Source organism: Eptesicus fuscus, chromosome 10 (genome assembly GCF_027574615.1).
Source record: "Eptesicus fuscus isolate TK198812 chromosome 10, DD_ASM_mEF_20220401, whole genome shotgun sequence".
Taxonomy (NCBI): domain Eukaryota; kingdom Metazoa; phylum Chordata; class Mammalia; order Chiroptera; family Vespertilionidae; genus Eptesicus; species Eptesicus fuscus.
Window position 1 is genome coordinate 23,338,536 of NC_072482.1, and position 21,568 is coordinate 23,360,103.

The 21,568-nt window shown below is 38.6% G+C and overlaps 1 protein-coding gene across 1 annotated transcript in view; it reads right to left on the minus strand.

Annotated features, from left to right (window-relative positions):
- HMGCLL1 (3-hydroxymethyl-3-methylglutaryl-CoA lyase like 1) overlaps positions 1–21,568 on the minus strand; it is a 185,731-nt gene that overhangs the window by 72,784 nt on the left and 91,379 nt on the right. The window contains exons 6-7 of the mRNA XM_008153316.3: positions 12,432–12,495; positions 8,452–8,640 (exon numbers count right to left, since the gene is read on the minus strand). Coding sequence (XP_008151538.1) covers positions 8,452–8,640; positions 12,432–12,495 — 253 coding nt within the window. The remainder of the gene's footprint in view (positions 1–8,451; positions 8,641–12,431; positions 12,496–21,568) is intronic.

Genomic DNA, 21,568 nt, shown 5'->3' on the forward strand with positions numbered 1-21,568 from the left:
AAGCAAGCAAGGAAACAAACAATAACAATAAAACCCAACCAACCTCATAGAAAAGGATGTGGGAGTTTGGGGGTGGTGGGTGGGAGATGGGAAAATTAGAGGAAGGTGGTCAAAAGGTACAAACTTCAAATTATAAGATAATTGAGTACTAGGGATGTCCTGTACAACACCATGACTATAGTTATCACGGCTGTATATACATGTGAAAGTTGTTAAGAGAGTGATTCCTAAGAGTTTTCCTCATAGGGAAGTTTTCTTTTTCTGCTTTTACTTTTCAAAGTATCTATATGAGATAATAAATTCTAACTAAGCTTACTGTGCTAATCATTTAAGCTTACTGTGCTAATTATTTCAAAGTATATGCAATTGAAACCAATGCTGTACACCTGAAACTTACATAGTGATGTATGTTGATAGTATCTCAATAAAAGTGGAAAAAATTATTACAAAAACTGTTTTACTTAATTTGAAAAGTCTTTAGTAGAATATGTAGCTATCGCTTTATTCTAAAAGTTTTTGTGTTGTTTTTAATTTTTAGACTTTGAAAGAGAGGAAGGCAGGGAGAAAAAGACTGATGCAAGAGCAAACATAGATCAGCTGCCTCCTGACGCCCCCTACTGGGGTCAATCCTGCAATTGTGGGCATGTGCACTGACCTGGAATCAAAATGGCAATCTTTTGGTGTATGCAACGGTGCCCAACCAGCTGAGCCACACCAGCCAAGGCTATTCTTAAAGTTTTAAAATCTATACAGATTTTAAAAATTTAAGTCAGTATAGCCTAAAGGTGTAACCTAGGTAAAAATAACTTATTGCCTAATCAATTCTACATAATTTCCACATTTTATTTGATAGGTGAAAAAGCTGAGAAAGGGGATGGTGTTCTATCCTGTTTCTTTACTGTCTATTACACCCAATCGCAGAGAGGCTAGCACCCAAAATGTAGCCAATAAATATTTTTTTCATTAAACTAGCATTTTAAAATAATTCATAATATAATTCAAAATGGTCACAATTGATAGACATAATTTCCATTTTATATTCTGCTCTATATAGGAAATTATAAATAAATATGGAAACAACTTTGTAGGTTTCGGACTGCGATTCCACATCTTTGACTTGCACTTATTAAACTCCCCCTCCACTGTCTTTCAGTCTTGAATGTAACCTTGACTGACATGTTAAATAAGTTTAGTATTCTAAACTGAGAATTTTATAAAAATGATCCTTTGTGATCCAATAGACGGTATTACTGCCATGAAGTTCAAACCCAGAACTAGAAATATTTGGGACCATTTGAGAAAGCTGTTCAAACAATAAAGCTAAAGATTCTTGACTTTTTGGCTATTATGGTTATTAGTGGTTTCAACTATGTGTGTGTGTTTAGTGGTGGCTACATAACCATTAACTGGTTACATTATTTTATTTTTAAAAAAGGTCATGAGAGCACTAACCAATATCAAATCAATGTTCTAAAGAAAAGTTCTGTGACATATTATATTCAAGGGCAAGAGTGCGTGTGCATAAAGTTTCCTTATACATATAAATTTTCAAGAGAGAAAAGAAAACATGAAAAGAAATCAGAAAATGAAAAACTTAATGTGTTTTTATACAAACAACAGGGCAAAACAACATTTCCCAATTAAAGCCACATGTATTGAGAGAGATGTGACTAGTACTTGGTTGAATACAAGATATTGGAAATAATATTAAAACAGTAATATGAAATAGTCACAGAGTGGATAAGAGAGGTACTCTTAAAGGTATTGATTTTTGAAATTTTCATTTGTTAAGTCAAGGAAAGAATCATAAAAGCTGGCTTCAACCCCTACCAATAATACAAAATCCAAAGGTAAGTCCTAAATAGAAAAAAAAATATATCACTGGACTGGTAAGAAAATAATTATATGAGTAGATAATGTTATTTTTCCCCAGAAGGTAACAGCAATATTAATTTTAGATTAAGGATGGTTATTTTTACAAGTAAAACTAACCAAGATGAGTCTATCTTCCTGATTCAAAACTTGCATTATTATGTGCAAAGAAAATAAAATAACAGCCTCAGTCCAGGATAACTGACTTACTTGGTACAATCAGAGGTAAAGACAGAGACACCCATTAATATACAGTAATTTCTGGATAATATGGTCACCCTAATAAAGTCAAAATTTCTAAGAAGAGTAATGATACTTTATTTATCTGCTTTGCCAACTTTATTGCTTTAAAGAATCACCTGTTTGTTTCATTAATTTTTTCTATTGCTTTCTGTTCTATATCTCATTTATTTTTCTATTTTATTTCCTTGCTTTTACTGGCTTTAGGCTTTGAATTGATGATAATTTCATAAGAGAGATCTGAATATGTATGCTAATTTATTTTCTAGTGTAACAGAATTCTTTTGCATATGAGGAAAAGGAAATCTAGAAAAATATGACTTTCCAAATATTATATTTTATAGATAATGGAAAAGTCAGTGTCTTATCATTATGTTGCTTGCAAGTGTTAAGTGGGGAATAAAAAAACGTACCCACTGGAAGGACCTGGGAATTTCAAGAAAATGTAGCAAAAAGCACAGCACGTAGCCTTGTGGGGAGTAAAAAGTAATCATGCAGCTCAGGTCTCCTCTGTCTGTTCTCCCTCAGCCTCAGCGGCATGGTCCTTGCCTCTGCCTCTCTGTGCACACTGCTCTTTAGGGCTCACCTTCTGGTGTACTCAATTTCTGGGTCCCAGGAAAGATATTCTCAATATCTGTGTTAGGGATTTTCCTGGATCTTATGAGCTGTGAAGTGCGGTAATGGATATCACAAAGTATAAATATTATTCCCTATGCATACCTCCTTATCCCAGAGTATCAATCAACTGTAAATTAAAAGAGATGATATAGGTGGGGAAGCAATGATTTAAAAAGTTAAACCACAATTAAAAAGAAACAGAACAAAACCTCTGCTAATGAAGTCAGTGTTCTCTCTCATTGCTTTTCTGCCTATTAGAATTTTAAGTCGAGAAAAAACCCTAATAATATGTATAATATTTGCCTATTTGATCAGCATGGGAAAGTCAGAGCAGGTTTGGAGGTGTTTTCTCTCAGGGTGAGCTTCAAGCTTATGATCTAAACATAATCCATTACATAAAAACTAAACACTCATTTTTAGCACATTATAGTAGAATTCCACATGTGTTATAATGTTGATTAATTGAATGCCAGTTTAAAATGCCATCTAGCTCAGAAGCAGCCTTTTCCAAAACTCTTTAAATACCTATGGATATATAGAGACAGATAAAAATTGCATTATCCCTAAAGACAAAAACTGATAGATCACCTATTACCAAAATCAGAGAGAAGTTTATATTAATAAAAAGATGTTGAAGATAAACAAAATTAATCAAATGTTTACTCATTTTTCATGATTGATATAAGCAATTCAACTATGTGGAAAAAATTTAAAGTTACTTTGTTCGTCTTTTGTCATTGATTTTTATAGATCAGGAACACGGGAAAACTGGACAGTGTTGAAATTTTGCTGGATTTATTTTCTTCTCTTTTTTTATGATAACATACTTCATCCAATCTTCCTATGAGAATATTTTTGAAAAGAATACCATGCTGGAGAAAGTTTACTGTATAGCAAAAAATCCTCAAAATCAAAGAGCTTTCGACAATAGTGAGTTTAACTTAAACAGTTTCCTCACAGCAATATCATCTAAAAACTTTAATATCTAAATCTAACATCCAGGACTGTCTGATAAAATAAATGTCTCTTGAATGAATTAATGATGCACTTTTCTGTTAATTCTCATCCGAGGATATTTTTTCTATTCATTTTTAGGGAGAGTGGAAGGCAGGGAGAGAGAGGGGGAGAGAGAAAGAGAGAGTGAAATATCAATGTGAGAGAGACACATCGATTGGCTGCCTCCCACAGGAGCCCTGACAGGGCCAGGGATCAAATCTGCAACCTAAGTACTTGCCCTTGACCAGGAATTGAACCTGAGACCTTTCTATACAAAGGCCTACAATCTAACCACTGAGCAACACTGGCCAGGGCAATGATGCTTTTTTTTAAAAAAAAAATCTTTTTAGAAACTTCCAATTTCCAATTTTTTCTTTTCTTTCTTATTCATCAATTTCTATTTAGTATTTTAAGAGAGGTAAAAGAAATGAATAATACCTAATGCATATACAGGGTGGAACAAAAGTTGTGGCTATGGGAGACACAGTTTATTCTTGTATGATTATTAATTATTGTATTATTTTCTGTACAAACAACTGTAAACCTACTTTTGCCCCACCTTGTATTTACAGAACCCATTTGTAACATAATGCTTTATGTTTACTGGCTCTTATCACAAATACATTGTGTAATCAAGTTATTATTACTGTTATTAGTTTTTAACTGCAATGACTGTAATAATAGTATTAAACAAATACATTATTACAGAAGCAATTGTTCTAGAAACTCTGCATCTTGTCTCAGCAGTGTGCATTCTACGGACACAGAGCTGAGACACAGACTCATTTGGCTTGCGACTGGAATTTTTAAAAATTCTCCTCAAGAACCTCAAAAACAAATTACATGAGAAAGTATGTGCTGTTTGGTAGCATTTGAACATGGTTTATTTAGTAAAAGTCCATATAAAAAAATGAATGCTTTGATGTAAAAATTAGGTAAATAATTTTGTTTTCCTAAAGGACAATAATAAACATACGGAAAACATTATGAGGAAAGAGCACATTAAGCTAAAAGTCTATTAAGTTTAAGAGAAAAAAAGGCGCATAATGTCTCTTCAGGAGAAAGTTAAATATTTCCTAAGCTGCTTTGTCTCTGTGCTACCCATTAACATGGTACTGTTATTCGTGCTGTGGGATCTGATTTGTTTTGTTCTGTTTTTATCCAACTGTGAAGACTAGAATCATCTGAGTGGAGGAAAATAGAGACTGTGTAACTGTTTGGTGGGTAAGTAGATTAAACAATTTGTTCACTGGTGTTTTACTTAGGTACTGGGAGCACATAGAAGGATGAAGCTCAGTTTTTACATAAAAAATTAAGACAAGTATACTGGGCCAAATACATTTCTTCTATTCCTAACATGCTGTGCCTCTTCTCACCTCATTTTCTTGCTCTTTTGGTTTTGAGTGGTTATAAGTATCCCACACTGAAATCTACAGTCTCAGAATTATTTCTCTATATTAAACGAATCTGGTAATTATGAATTCTTGAATTCCATATAACCATCTACATACAGTCCTATATCATATGTATATGCCATTAAAAATACAATAACCTGTAAACCCAAGAAAAATTCCTCTACTGCCCTCTACTCCACGGTCAGTATGTGCTTCCCAGACTGAGGGGGGGATGTTCTATTTATAACTCCCTTTTGTTTCCTACCATGTGGCCAAGTTTCCACTTATTACATGTCTGCTTGCCTTAATATTAACATCCAGTTTGGAGCACTGTAAACTGTTTCTCAGCCCCTAAATTAAAGCAAATGATATCCACTCCACATCCTACACCCGTTTTACTAGAAGCCACTTCAAAGATTCCATTTTACAAAATGAAGTATGGCCACTGCTTCCTGAAGCCAGAGTTGGCCCTGCTCATAATGAAGTGAAACTGTCTCTGATTTCCTTTCTATTTAAACGCTGACAGCTAATCCCACGGCATTTCTTCCTCCCCCACTAGAAGTAAACGTGGTTATTTTGCTGCTGTTGTTGCTGTTATTTGGGGTGGGGGAGCAGTTAGGAGATGAGCAAAGGACCCTGCCTTCCTCAGTGGTGCCTGGGACAGGATACCGTGTGCTTACAATGACATTTCTGGACCACATTTGGCCATCTTTAACAACATAAAAGTTCCCAAATATTTAAAGACTGTCTGAGCTACACACAGTTTCAAAGAGAGCAGCAGTGTGTGTATATTTCTTTCTTATGTTGTCACTGGTTTATGAAATTATGTGGAAGTGAATGGCAGAAAAGACAAAACAAACGAAAACAACCTCTACAACTCTAAATTTTAGCTTCCTCATCAGATCTGTACTCTTTGACATTTCCTCAATTGTTCACTTATACTAGCCTCTCCGGCTTAATGTCATGTTGCTTATTACACAAGCCACTGTCACCCTCTTTACCTATTTACACTGTGACTAGAACCCAAGCTCTGGGCAATGTACCAGCAAACTGGCCTCCCTCCCACCCTCCATATATTCAGAGAGCCTGGCACATAGCAAAAGAACAGAAAATACTTACAGACGCTTATAGTTACACTTCCTACTAACCACCACAGGAGCTGCTGAAGAGTATCCACCCCTACACACATGCATGTGCACATGCACATGTACTCACACACACACCAGTTGGGCTTGAATTGAAGATGCATTCTTTCCAAAAAGGTTCTTCATACCTGAAGGTGCTACTAACCTCCAGCCATTTCAAAGTAATTTGCCTTCTTGGATCTTTCAAATTCTGCAGGCAATGTTAATCTGAACTCTAAACCCACAGGAGGGGGGTCAAGGAATACGAAGGACAGAGGGAGAGTTTGTATTTCTCCTCCACTCAAGCCAAGGCCATGAGAATGAATGTGCTTGCCTTCTCCGTTTGAGAGATGGAATTGTTGCTGGTTTACCCTTTGACTGAGGTGTGGTATCTTGGGGATCTCGGCCTCATACAGGTTCTCACCCATATTCCTCATCTTGCTTGGACCCTGGGTTGTGTCATGCCCTGCTGTGCAGCCGTTACAGGATGGGAAAATGCCCCAGGATTTCAGTCCTCATCTCTCTATAAACAGAAACTGTGTAATTCAACTAATTCAGCAAATGCTATTACAGGTTAGCTTCTCCTATGAATATCTGTCTTCTTTCCATTCCTCGGACAAGATTCTCCCCTCTCCCAAGTCCTTTTGCCGGTGTTTCATCTGTTTGAAGCATTCTTTTCATAGACTGGGGCACATGTATGCGTGCATGCACGTGCACACACACACACACACACACACACACAAACACATACCTTCTGGGGGTTAGTTCCTTTTCATTCTTTAGCTTTGATTTTAAACATTACTCCCTCAGACGGGCCTTCCCGAGCTCTTAACGTCACAAGGTAGCATCGGCAATACTTTGCACTTGGTCATTTTCAAGAGGCAGACTGCCCAGAAGCAAAAGTTTGGGTTCCCAGATTTTTGCACGGTAACCTTGCCTGTATCCCAAAGCACTAAACTATCATTCATTATGTAATAATACAGGAATAAACTATTACTCAGTGTGTTGCCACATAGAGCACATATTCATATAGAGAAATGAGAGAGAGAGAAAGAAAGAGAGACAGAGATAGAGAGGCAGGCGGACAGAGACAGGCTGAGACACACCTCTGAAGAACTTGCTGGTCAGGAACACTTAATAAGTTACAGTTGCAGCTGATCACAAAATCCTGAAGTGATGCCTAGTTCTCTATTGTTTTAGAAACTAAAATACCTAGAGAAGGAAAACTGCAAAAATTCCCACGCCCCAAATTCCATGGGATTATGATTTTCTCTCCTAATTCAATACAATGTTCCTTGCCTGCTTCCAGAGGGTAAATAAGGATTTGTGCACATATGCTACAAAGTCAAAATAAGCCCTTGTGCGGCTTGATCTTCACATGGTTTTTTAACTTCTGCCAAGTGACTGTACCCTTTAGGACTGTGACATTAAGCTTTACTTACTGATTTTCAGCTCCAACAAAGAACTTTCATAGAGTCTTATCTTTAGTCGTCAAAATCTTGTGTTCTAAGAACTTCAAATGAATCTATTTTTAGCTGAGTTTAAGAAACTAACACTGTTTTGAAACAATACCCTTAAAATGCTATTTAAATCTATTCTTGTAAATGTATTCAAAATAACTGAGTTTTTATTAGAATTTAATAAATACTTTTTAATCCTCCAACTTTCTAGATCTCTTCATTTTAATCATCTAACAGAATATACTTGACAAAAACCAGAGGTTCTTTCAAAAGTATGCTTGCCAACATCAGGAAAACACCTTAAACAAAATATTCTACATTTCAGCACCACATCTTCTCATCATAGAGCACCAAATTATCAAAAAGAACATGAGTTACATGATTACAACAGTACACTCTACTATCTTTGTGCTTTGCACTCCTCAAAACGCTATCATATTTCAGCCTATTAAACTTTATGTCTGGAAACACATGGGAGTTGAAAAAAGCAGATGCAGCTTTAAGAGGATTAATACCTTAAGAAGAATAAATTCAGGAATTTTATCAAATCAAATTAACAGTAAATAAGAGATATCATTGCTCTAAAAAAAAATCATGTGCAATTGACATACCTGTTGAGTGCTTGTCATGTACTGTTTAAATATATATCCACAGACATTTAAGAATGTTATCTTACTGAAGCTCTTAGCATGTTTATATTACAAGTAAGGATACACACCTTACATGCACACAAGTAACACAAAATACCTGGAGGGCCGTGAGGATATTGGCTAAGGCTTGTCCATATGTGTCATGACAGTGAACAGCAAGAGCAGTGGGTGGGATTTCCTTTATGACACTTTCCAACATTCTCCTCATGCTTCCTGGAGTTCCCACTCCAATTGTGTCTCCCAGAGAGATCTCATAACAGCCCATGCCATACAACCTCTTCGATACCTATGGGGACAGTTGAAGAGCTTGTAAAACAATGGAAATGAACAGACCCAAACCCTGTTGTTCCTCAGCAAACATCTGGAGGTAAACATCACAACTAAGATTGTGATGTATCCATGGGAAACATTTTAGTTTTCTGATTCATTTCCTTGTTCATTAAATTCTAAGCATTATATAAAGCTCTGAATGGCATTAATGCAATTATATTATAATATTCAAGTTTGTCTTAGTCATAACTATCTACCTATTCACATGTTCCATTAGGAATTATAAACTACAATTTCAACTATGGCAGGCTTACTTTTCTCAACTCTTTCTTTAATCAAAGGGAAGCATTACATATTTACTTTGGAAGTAGCATTTCTTAAGGAGTTAGATGAGGGGTCAAGAAATATCAATACTAGTTTCAGTTCTGTCACTCAGTAGCTTTATAATTGGTAGAGGACCAAAATATTTCTGGCTTAATTTTTCTGTCTCATAAATGGATGCACATATATTATGATCTTGCATTTCTTGACTCAAGTGCTAAGAAGTGATATTATAAAGAGATCTATTGCAAGTTCCCTTCAAACCGAATGACTAACTTTACTTTGAAGGGCAATAAGAATTGACATGAAGGCAGCATGGAATGTTAACAAAGACATGGGTTTTGGAATAAGACAGGCCTGGATCTAAATCTCAGCTGTCATCTATGTTATTCAGGTGATATTGGGCAGAAAATTAAACTTTATAAACTTTGGTTCCCAGTCTGTAAAATAGAGAAAACGAAATACCCTTATTTCGCATCTTTTCTAATCCTTTTTTTTTTTAATTTTTAAGAATTACAATAACAAAGATGATGTCAATAATGACATATTTGGCTGTGAAAGTGAAATGGGAAAATATATAAATAACTTTGTACACAATCTGGCAAATGGTCACTCATTTATTTTGTACTAGAGGACCGGTGCACGAAATTCGTGCACTCGGGGTGGGGGTCCCTCAGCCCGGCCTGCACCCTCTTGCAGTCCGGCAGACCTTGGGGGATGTCCGACTGATGGCTTAGGCCTGCTTCCTGGGGAGAGCGGGCCTAAGCCGTCAGTCGGATATCCTTAGCACTGCCGCAGATGTGGGAGAGGCTCCCTCCACTGCCACGGCACTCGCCAGCCATGAGCCTGACTCAGGGCTTCTGGCTGAGTGGTGCTTCCCCTGTGGGAGCACACTGACCACCAGGGGGCAGCTCCTGCATTGAGTGTCTGCCCCTTGGTGGTCAGTGCACGTCATAGCGACTGGTCGTTCCAAATGGCCATTTGGTCGATTTGCATATTAGCCTTTTATTATATAGGATTTCTTCAGTGCCATTGCTTGCTAGGCACTGTGCTAGGTGCTGGGATATAATAGGGAGGCAAAAATTGAGATGGCTTATGCTGGTATAGAGCCTGGAGTCAAGTGAGGACAGACCTTAATCAATTCCATTTGGAAATGTGTAATTACAGCTAAAATAATAATTTTTAAACAACAACAAAAAAACACAACAGGATTCTAAGAGCATGTGGCAAAAGAAATTGAGCTATATCTGTCAAGCAGCAAGGACCCAAGTGACAGCTTAAGATAAAGTAAGCATTAACTTGTTGACGAAGTTGAGAAGGAAGAGTATGAAAAGAAGGCTCCAGGTCGAATATCAAATGCAGAAGCAAGTGTGTTGTGGGAAGCTGACATATAAAATGCAAAGAGCATTCCAGGCAAGAGAAAAGTGAAATGCAAAGGACAGGGTTCAGAGAAAACAACAACCAAAAGGGAATGAAGCTACTCAAAGCTGGAGAGGTAGGCATGGGGTAGATCCTACAGGGCCTTGCAAATCCACCAAGTTTAGAATTTGGTTGAGGATTCTGTCATAAGAGCACTAGAAAGCCATGGCAGAATTTTGGGTAGTAGTGATATAATCAGATTTGATTTTCAGAAAGGCAATATCAAAAACAGTATCAAAAATAGGATGAAGGGTACTCAGAAGACTATTATTGGATGAAAACTTAGATCTTAAAAAATCATAATGCTCATTCTCCTCTACTGCTTGTTAAATGCTGGAATTTCTTAATGGCCAGGGAAAGGAGAATGAAGCTTCAAAGGAGAAACCTAACCAATGGGAGGAAAATCATAAAGTGTGGTGTCAAGGGAATACAAGGGATATAAGGGGTGCAGGAAGGAGGAAATGGCCACTGGTCCCAAATTCTGCTGGTAAGTTAAGATGAGGACTAAACCGAGTCTTGCATTTCTTAGTCCAAGTGCTAAGTAGTGATCTTATAAAGAGGGATTTCAGTGGAGTGATGGATGGTCTAGAAGTCAACTCGGGAATAATGAAGAGTTGGTGGCGTAAGAGGAAATGGACACCGCTACTGGAGACAGTCTTTTGAAGAAACTTCGATATGGAAGGATGGAGAGAGTCAATAACTAGGTGAGGATGCCGAATTAAGGGAGAATGTTTTCAGATGGAAGAGGCTTGAACATGTTCAAGTGCAAACGGGATGGAATCTAAACAGTCGAATATACAGGGACTGAGTGAGGGGAAGAACTAGAGACTTGAAGGATGAGAGAGGGAAAACAATTTGCATCAGTCACTTCAGAAAGTAAGAGAGTGAGTTGGCTACAGAATATATTAGAATAACACAGAAGGCTATTAAAGGTTGCTGGTGATGAATGTGTAAAGTTTCTAATCTGCCTGTCACATAATTCTTTTCAGCAACTGCTCAGGCATTCTGGCGCAGGAATGGAGAACCCGAGGTTATGTGTGGTCCATCTAGAGACGGCAGAGGCAGAAGAGCAAGGGGTACGGTGTATAGGCAGAGTTGGGCCAGATTTTGTGGAGTCTGAATTTACACTATTTTGGAAGTGTTCTTTAAGACAAAAATACATAATTGTGAATTCAAATTATTAACAGAGTCTTGGAAGGATCCCATGCAAGTGAAGGACTACCACATATATGCTTCATTATCTTATGGTATATTTGCCTCTGTGTGCAAAGGTCTTGCTTAAATAATGGACCATGGGCTACCCCTCATTTGAAAAATCTGCACTGAATTTCACAAGTTCAAATACACAAAAATAGGACTGGCTTTAGCCAAACTGAAAATTTACCCAGCCTAAATTTTGATCTCTAACTGTACCATCTTCACTGTTTTAGTACCACATCAACAAATTTATGAACATTAACAACCCTAACAACAGGTGCACATTAATATACTTCATATACGAATAAGTCTCTGAGATAGTCTAATATAATCTCTGAGTGAAAATTGAACTTTCATAAGAGCTCCTAACTGACTAATCTATTCCTGTAAACTGTTCTGGAATAGCATCTTGAATCTCAGCAGTAAGAGCTATAGGATCCCAAAGGAACCAAGTCCGGATGCAGTGTATACTCCATACATGTGCCGAAAGTACGCAGGAGAAGAACAAAGGAATGCTACTGGAGCAACCAAGGCAAAGTTGAAGTGTGCACAAACGCACAGACATGCTGATAGGAAGGGCACTCACTGCGGTCTGCCCACCGAAAAGCAAAGCAGACACTTTCATTCCCTCCACCTTGGAGCACCCAAAAGATGAAACTCAAATGTTACTTAACTCTGAACAGTTATAGGCAATATATAGGTCCTCAGTGTTAAAATGAAACTGTTAGTTAAGCAATCACATGACTCCCACTCCATGGTTCCCTTTAGTCTCTGTTGTGCAGATGCACTAAACAGTGATGGAAATAGACTCCTTTTAAAAATAACATATATCGTTTTGCCATGAACCAGAAAACCAAAGGCATATCTTACTTCTGTCACTTTTTGCGGTGTGATGCTTCCTTCATATGGACAGCCCAGGGCACAAGACACATACCTAGATTTAAAGTACAGAACCATATAAATATGAATATAGTGGATAAGCCGCTTCCTATTTTCCATTTTATAAAAATAAAGCAATAGCCCCCCAAAAATCATTAAGAAATTTTACTTTACATCCTTCAGTATTGTTTTATGCTCAGACCAAACAAAAACAATTTTGGAACACTTTCAATTTAACTCACATGTTCATCTTCCTAATAATTACAATTTGATATATGTTATTTGATGGCAGATGGGAATAAGATACAGGTGCTTATCTTATGGGATTGTTTCTACTATAGCAACATGTGAACATTCAAAGCGGAAAATACCAGTGAAATATAGTTTGATTTAAATAAGTACATACATTCAACTGTTAACTATCCAGGTTTTTGGAACCATAGAGAAAGATCATGTAGATGACTATCTGAACTTTGCTCTTCACTCCCATCTGGATGTCTTGGCCTCATTTAGAGAGTCATTAATCACCCCCAAAACTCTTAGAACTGACCACAACCTCAAAGTTCATCTTATCTCTCATGGCTGTACCTAAATCATCCCAAACAGAAAAGCATCTAGTCTGCTTTTAAAAGGCTCCAAATAAGGATATTCCATAAGCGTCTTCAACAATTTAATATTAAAAAAGCCAAGCTTTTCCTGCAAGGGCAATGATACATTTTCATCTTAAAGTATTAAGCTTTAGAAAAAGTCTGCTTTCGCTATTGTCAGCTCAACACCAACCCCATTTTATTCAACTTTTCTCAGAGACTTTACAACACTTGTATTAAAATCATGCATCATGCATCTGATTGTCAGGAATGAAGCAATTCCCAGGAGGAAGGGGTGGGTGGTGGGAAATGAGGCTGTAGATCTAGTTCTTCAAACCAGAATATGAGAGGATTTAGATAGCAAGAGCCTTGAATGCCATGCCAAGGAGTCTAAACTTTGAGATCATTCAAACTTACTTTGGGGCACTCAAAATTATTAGGTAAGATATTGACAAGATCAGATTTGTTTTCCGGAAATGTAACTCCTTGGGAATGCTAGAAGTGGTTACCAGAAGAAAGGTGGAGGCAAAAACAGAAGAGAATACCATATTTCCTTGATTCTAAAATGCTGTTGACTGGAAGATATACTATGGATTCCATTACAGGTTTTGGAGTAATGTAATATATAGCCCTAACCAGTTTGGCTCAGTGGATAGAGTGTTGGCCTGCGGACTGAAGGGTCCCATGTTCGATTCCGGTCAAGGACATATACCTTGGTTTCGGGCACATCCCCAGTAGGGGATATGCAGGAGGCAGCTAATCGATGTCTCTCTCTCATAGATGTTTCTAACTCTATTCTTCTCCCTTCCTCTCTGTAAAAAATCAATAAAATATATAATTAAAAAAAGAAAATATAATATACTAGTAGCCCGGTGCACGAAATTCGTGCACATTGAAAGGGAATTAATTAGATGAAATATTTTAATATTGCTATTTGCCCTTTCTCTATAATAAAAGTGTGAGAGATAAAAGGAAATGAGTACAATGTATATGAAAATAATACATAAATTTATTAATAAGTAAACAATAACAAACTGATATAACAATAACAAACTCGTAATATAAAAACAACAGTGATGCAAATAATGATTGATAAAGTGATTAAACTTATTCTAATATCTTCCTGTATACCACATTAAGAGTAAAAACACTTTCAGAGTGCTTGACTAATTTCCCTTGAGATAAAGTATTTACAGCTTTAACTTTAACTTAACATGCTCTTTGAACTCAAGAGAAAGCAACAGCCGTAACTTGTTTGGCTCAGTGGATAGAGCATCGCCCTGTGGACTGAAAGATTCCAGATTCGATTTTGGTCAAGGGCATGTACCTTGGTTGCGGGCACATCCCCCGTAGGAGGTGTGCAGGAGGCAGCTGATCGATATTTCTCTCTCATCGATGTTCCTAACTATCTATCCCTCTCCCTTCTTCTCTGTTAAAAAAATCAATAAAATATTTTTTAAAAATGCTTTAAAAAAAAGCGAGAGAGAAAGCAACATATAACTGACCATGTCCAAAAATGGGTTCAGGTAGGAATATCCCTACTCTGTCTAGAGTTTGTCCTTGTGATTTATTAATAGTCATCACAAATGCTGGCATAACAGGAAAATATCTTCGAATTAATTTAAATGGGTGGCCAGTGTCAGATGGGGACAAATCAATTCTTGGAATCAGAACAATCTCTCCCTCTGCAGATCCTGTTAATATTTCAGCTTTGATAATGTTAGGTTGCAATCTTTTGATAATAAATTTGGTACCATTACATAGACCCCATTTACTGTTAAGATTTCTCAATAGCATGATGATTGCACCCACTTTCAATTTTAATTTATGACACGGCATTCCAGAAGGAGTAATACTATTAAGAAATTCAATAGGAAAATTTTCCTTTTCAGCATCATCTGTTGAGTCAATAGAATCACCACTCAAATAGGCGTGAAAATCTCCATCAAGTATATCCAAAATTTCTTCATTTAATTTTTGAACGTGCTCATTTTTTGAACAAAGAATTGCATGTTTAGATATATTTTTAATATTATCTATAGATATTCTATTTCCAAAGATGGCTTAAATAATAGATCCATTAAAAATCATTTCATGGGGAATTTCAATAATATCCATTCCTAAATGAAAATTGCTATCAAGTTTGCCATCTCCAAGTTTTACTAACCATTCACTATAAGCAGGATCCTCTGATCTCATATTTGTTTTAAGAGACAACTGTCTGAAACATCCCCAAACACTACAGTACTTTAAAACTTATTTGTACTATGGCCAATCGTATAGCATGGCAACACAAAAATCCCCTCTGAAAAGAACTTTCCCACCAAATGCAACATTCAAATTAGCGCCAGCGAGAGCTTTATATGTATGGCACCTGTGCGAGTCAAAGTTTATTTTTATATTTCCAGTGCGTCATATGTACCAGTTGGTCAGACGGATGGACAAATGTCGGTCACTTAGCCTTTTATCTATACAGATTATAAGTCATGATTTTAACTTTTTAAAAAATTATCCTTTAATATCTCCAAAGCACAATGAGTAAGAATCTGAAGGTTTATGTGGCTTCTATTTGGTTTCTAGGACAAAGTTCTTCCCTTTACCCACCACTCACTTCTCTCCTTTTACTCTTGAATGTTAATTCCAACATAATTTTTGTAACACCTCTTGAAAAGGATCCCACCAAGTTTTTGATAGTCCACATGATAAAACTTACAGAAAAATACAGCATGAGACTTTCATTCTCTCACTAAGTTCTTCATATAACTGTAATTCCTCAGCCTCTAAAGAATGAAAAAGGAGAATAAAAGTGCCTTCTCTCATTCCAAGGCCTTTCTCAGTCAGGCAACCACAAAAAGAAAGAATGAGCCTACAATTCATGCCATGTAATCTCTATCAGGCATAATTCAAATCCCATCATGCAAAGTCTGGGATAATTAAAATGTATAAGAGAACAGTGGTGACCTGGGGGAGAACTTATGAAACCTTGTCTCCTGCTTTTGCTGAACATTCTTTTCGTTATGCTAGACTCCAAGTCGCTATCGGGGACCTGGTCAGATGGCTGTGGGTGCTAACCCACGCCACCTGGATCCGTGATCGGGGACCGGGGCAGCCTGCTGCAGGCATTAACCCACGCCGCCTGCCCCGGTCTGCGATCGGTCATGGCGGACCTGTGCAGGCGGCTGCCCCGGTCTGTGATCGGTCATGGCGGACTGGGGCAGCCGGCTGCGGGCTTCAACCCACGCCACCTGCCCGGGTCCGCGATCGGTCATGGCGGACCTGTGCAGGCGGCTGCCCCAGTCCGCGATAGGTCATGGCGGACCTGGGCAGCCGGCTGCGGGCTTCAACCCACACCGCCTGCCCCGGTCTGCGATCGGTCATGGCGGACCTGTGCAGGCGGCTGCCCCGTCTGTGATCGGTGATGGCGGACCGGGGCAGCCGGCTGCGGGCTTCAACCCACGCCGCCTGCCCGGGTCTGCGATCGGTCATGGCGGACCGGGGCAGGCGGCTGTGGGCTTCAACCCACGCCGCCTGCCCGGGTCCGCGATCGGTGATGGCGGACGGGGCAGCCGGCTGCGGGCTTCAACCCACGCCGCCTGCCCCGGTCTGCGATCGGTCATGGCGGACATGGGCAGGCGGCTGCGGGCTTCAACCCACGCAGCCTGCCCCGGTCTGCGATCGGTCATGGCGGACCTGGGCAGGCGGCTGCGGGCTTCAACCCACGCCGCCTGCCCGGGTCCGCGATCGGTGATGGCGGACCTGTGCAGGCGGCTGCCCCGGTCTGTGATCGGTCATGGCGGACTGGGGCAGCCGGCTGCGGGCTTCAACCCACGCCGCCTGCCCGGGTCCGCGATCGGTCATGGCGGACGGGGGCAGCCGGCTGCGGGCTTCAACCCACGCCGCCTGCCCCGGTCTGCGATCGGTCATGGCGGACGGGGGCAGCCGGCTGCGGGCTTCAACCCACGCCGCCTTCCCCGGTCTGCGATTGGTGATGGCAGACCTGGTCAGCCGGCTGCCAGCGCTAACCGCCTGCCCCAGTCCACCATCATGGCTTGGATCTCACTGGCATGGGTGCTCCCCTCTCCCCCCCGCCATCTTTGCTGGTTTAACGTATATTTGTTTCTGATTGACTGGTGGGCGTGGCTGGTGGGCGTGGCTTATGGGTGTAGCGGAGGTGCGGTCAATTTGCATATTACTGTTTTATTAGATAAGATAGTAAATAATTCAATCCATATCCATTGATTCTAAAGATGTAACCTAATTTCAATGTAAACGTGAATAAAGTTGTGTTTTGACATTAAGCAGTTATGAGGACAGGGAAGGAGAAAGAGGGCAAATTCAAGTAAAATTTGACAGTCATGCTGGACATGAAGCCCATCTCTCTGCTTTTCTAATTACTAGAAACTAAGTTTATTGTTTGATTAATCTATACATTTGATCAAGATATGTGAAATTGAAAAATGTACTTCTGCAAGCATAACATTGGAGAAGGTATCTAAGGATGGAAAAGAGTAAATATTTTCATTGAATTTATTGGGGTGACATTGGTTAATAAAACCATACAAGTTTCAAGTGTACAACTCAAAAGTGTATCACCTGCACACTGCATTGCGCACCCATCACTCCAAGCAAAGTCTCTTTCCATCCCCATTTCCTCCCCCTTTGCCCACCTCCACTTAGCCCATCTCCCTTTCCCTGTGGCTATTACCACTGGATTATTTCATTTAGCATAATAATATCCAGGTCGATCCAAGCTGTCACAAAATGTAAGATTTCCTTCTTTTTTTTTTACAGCTGCATAGTATTACATTGTATAAATGTATCACTGCTTTTTCATCCACTCATCTACTGATGGGTACTTGGGCTGTTTCCAGACATTAGCTACTGTAAATAAAGTTGTAATGAACATAGAGATGCATGTATTCATTTGAATTAGTTTTTCGGGATTCATAGGCTATATTCCCAGAAGTGGGATGGCTGGGTCACATGGCAGTTTTATTCAATTCAGATATAATGATTATAGATAATATGTTGGAAATATAAGTCCATTGAATCTGAACCCAACATATCTAGATGTGATTAAATAGAAAACCCAAGCCATCCATTTATATGCTGTTCCTCTAAATGTGTAAAACACAATAAGAAAAAAAAATAGCCAATGCAAAACAATATGAAACTAACCTTTCCTGTATTTCTATTACCTGGCCATAGCTACCACTCTATGCCATAGCCCTAAGTCTCTCTGAGTACATTTTCATTCACTCAAGTTTTCCTGCTAATCTTTTCCAGGCCAATGGCTTGCCTGGTCTTCACACTCCATGATATTTCATCTTTCTATGTATTTCATCTTTCTATGTTCTCCATCTTTGTAAGTTGAGTAGTCACTTCTTTAACCTATTTACACATGGGGCTACTTTCTCCAAAGTGAATGTGCTAGTTCTCAACTGTGTTCATTCACTGCACTTTAACCCTCTAAAACAGAGGTCAGAAAACTAAGGCACAAAGCAAGTCATCCTCACCACTCTTTAGCAAATAAATTTTTATTGGACTAAATCATGCCCATTGTTTAGCTATAATCCATGGATACTTTCGTATTATAACAGCATAGCTCAGTGGTTGAAATAGAGACCATCAGAAACACAAATCCTAAAACATTACTCTCTGGCCTTTACAGAAAGCTTGCCAAACACTGGCAAAAAGGAAGGCATTATCATGAGTGCGAAAACATGCTGCTTTGTCTACTTGGACTAGTGGCTAACAGCAGTTTCTAGACCTCCGCTCTTTTCCAATAATCTATGACAGTGGTTCTCAAACTTAGCTGTTCAGAATCACCTGGGGCAGTGGTTGGCAAACTCATTAGTCAACAGAGCCAAATATCAACAGTACAACGATTGAAATTTCTTTTGAGAGCCAAATTTTTTAAACTTAAACTATATAGGTAGGTACATTGTTATTAACTTAATTAGGGTCCTCCTAAGCTGGCCTTTGCTAAAATCTCAAGGGGTCAAAGAGCCGCATGTGGCTCGCGAGCCACAGTTTGCCGACCACTGACCTGGGGAGCTTAAAAAACAAAACAAAACCCTGATGGATAGAATACTCTCCAAACTAGTTAAATCAGATACTTAGAAAATGGAATCCAACCTTTAATATTTTAAAATAATTTTTGAAGTTCCATTATTCTGTAAAGTTGAAAACCACTCAGCTATTAGTAATACTGCCTTATCAGGAGTGCCTGATTGATTCCCTTATATAAAAAGTGATATTCAATAGACATGATAGTATCTAATCTCAGGAATCTCCCGACTACTATGCCACAGCATTTTTACTCATCTTTGATTGGCTCCTGGTTAAATTTATAACTTGTACTTAGTGTGTTCTCATGGTGATTTTAGTTTCTGTTGGAGTTCCACAAGAGTCTTGTATTATTTAAATGTCCCTAAGAAGGAAACCTGACTTCCCCGCCCTTGCCCTGAGATCTTTACCAGTCCCTGGACAAATTCCTATCGTAATTTCTCAATTGGTTTCTACAGGACCCATGTGTTATAAATCCACAATCCCACACTATACATGGCATAGGTTCCAGTGACTGCATTGGCAAGGAAGTGTTTTCAGGCTCCAAGATTGCTCAGTTACAAATCCATGTTTTAGAGAACATCTATCTTTTCTCATGTAGACATTAAAATCCTATTTCTAAGCCACGAGGGACTGTATCTAGGATGGATAACCCATTGTGTTAGGGGCATCAACCGGCATGCTAATCACCTTTTCTTTGATAAAATCTGGGGACTTTTCTCAGAATGGCTATGTTTTAAAAGTTGTCATATTTTTGTGTTTTCAATGGGAATAGAAAAAGGAGTCCCTGCATTGGCTCAGTCCTCCCTAGTCTCTCTCTCACCATATGCAGATAACTCCAGGGACAACTTCCAATTTCCTGGTGAATATTATGAATCGATTGCTTGCCACATTCAGATGACATATTAAGCTCAATCTGTCCAAAATGATGCTCATCCCTATTTCCCCTGCATTTTCCATTTTTAAAAAACATCAGAGTCGTTTCCAAAGTCTGCCCTGCTAAATCGCTCAAAGGTCATCTTTGAGAACATATTCAAAGTTTGGCTAATTCTTCTCCTGCAGGCTCTAAAGCATGCGACCTCTGCCAATGACAGCCCAAGTACACACAACAGCCCCTGCGTCCTCTCTCTAGGACAGCCACAGACGTCTCCTGCATGCTCTCCTTGCCTCTAGTTTCTTACCGCTCATTTTTCCTCCAGGTTCTATTGCCAAAATGATATTCTTAGAGAATAGATCTCACTACATATTTTTTCTACTTTGAAAATCTTTTACGGGCTTACCACTGTCTACCAAATAAGCTTACTATTCAAGTTCAGCAATTTGTGAAAACTCAATGTAACTTTCTTTTTTTTTTTTAAGTATAGTTTTATTGATTTCAGAGAGGAAGAGAGTGAAAGAGAGATAGAAACATCAATAATGAGAGAGAATCATTGATTGGCTGCCTCCTGCATGCCCCATAGTGGGGATTGAGCCTGCAACCCGGGCATGTGCCCTGACTGGGAATTGAACTAAGACCTCCTGGTTCATAGGTTGATGCTCAACCACTGCACCACAACAGCTGGGCTTCAGTGTAACTTTCTACCTCTCTTCCATTCACAGCCTCCATAACTCCTATTCCAGTAAAAGTAAACTTATTCCTGTTACCCAAACATTTCTTGAGATTTCTCTTCCCTATTCCTTTGCTCTTTGTAGATTTCCTACCCTGATTAAAGAGGCCACCATTTCTGAGTATGTTTCGTTAATTTACCTATTTTAATGACTTTATTTTATTAATACCTTCTTTCTGAACTTTCTCCAGATAACTCCAGAAAAATTTTAAATAGTATTACTTTATTTTTTTAATTTCTTTATTGATTAAGGTATTACATATGTGTCCTTATCCCCTCATAATCCCCCCAACCCCTCCACTCATGCCCTCACCCCCCTGTTGTCTGTGTCTATTGGTTAGGCTTATATGCATGCATACAAGTCCTTTCGTTGATCTCTCCCCCTTATCCCCACCTTCCCTCTGAGGTTTGACAGTAATATTACTTTAAACTTAATAGGATTTATCTGTATCTGTTACTGAACTTGCCTTTTTTTTTTTTTAGCAATATAATAATTATTACCAGTCTGCTGGTAACTCTTTGAAATCAGACAATTTTTTCATTTTCATATTCCACATAGTACCACAAGGCACTACATTATATAAAACACTCATTATATCTTGAATGAATTAATGCACCAATATGTTTGTTAAAATGTCATTTTCACCCTCTGAATAATTTTCTATAAAATTACTCACCTATAAAATAAATATATAGCTAGATGCAGGCTATTAATGTTCCAACTCCTATAGCTAGAGATGATAGCACATATTTGGAAGTTCAGATTTAGAACCAAGTTTAACATCATTTAGGATGACAGAGTAATAAAGAAATCCCCAATCATAATGAAGCTAATTGTGTTAAAATTAACAAAAAGTGCAGTGTT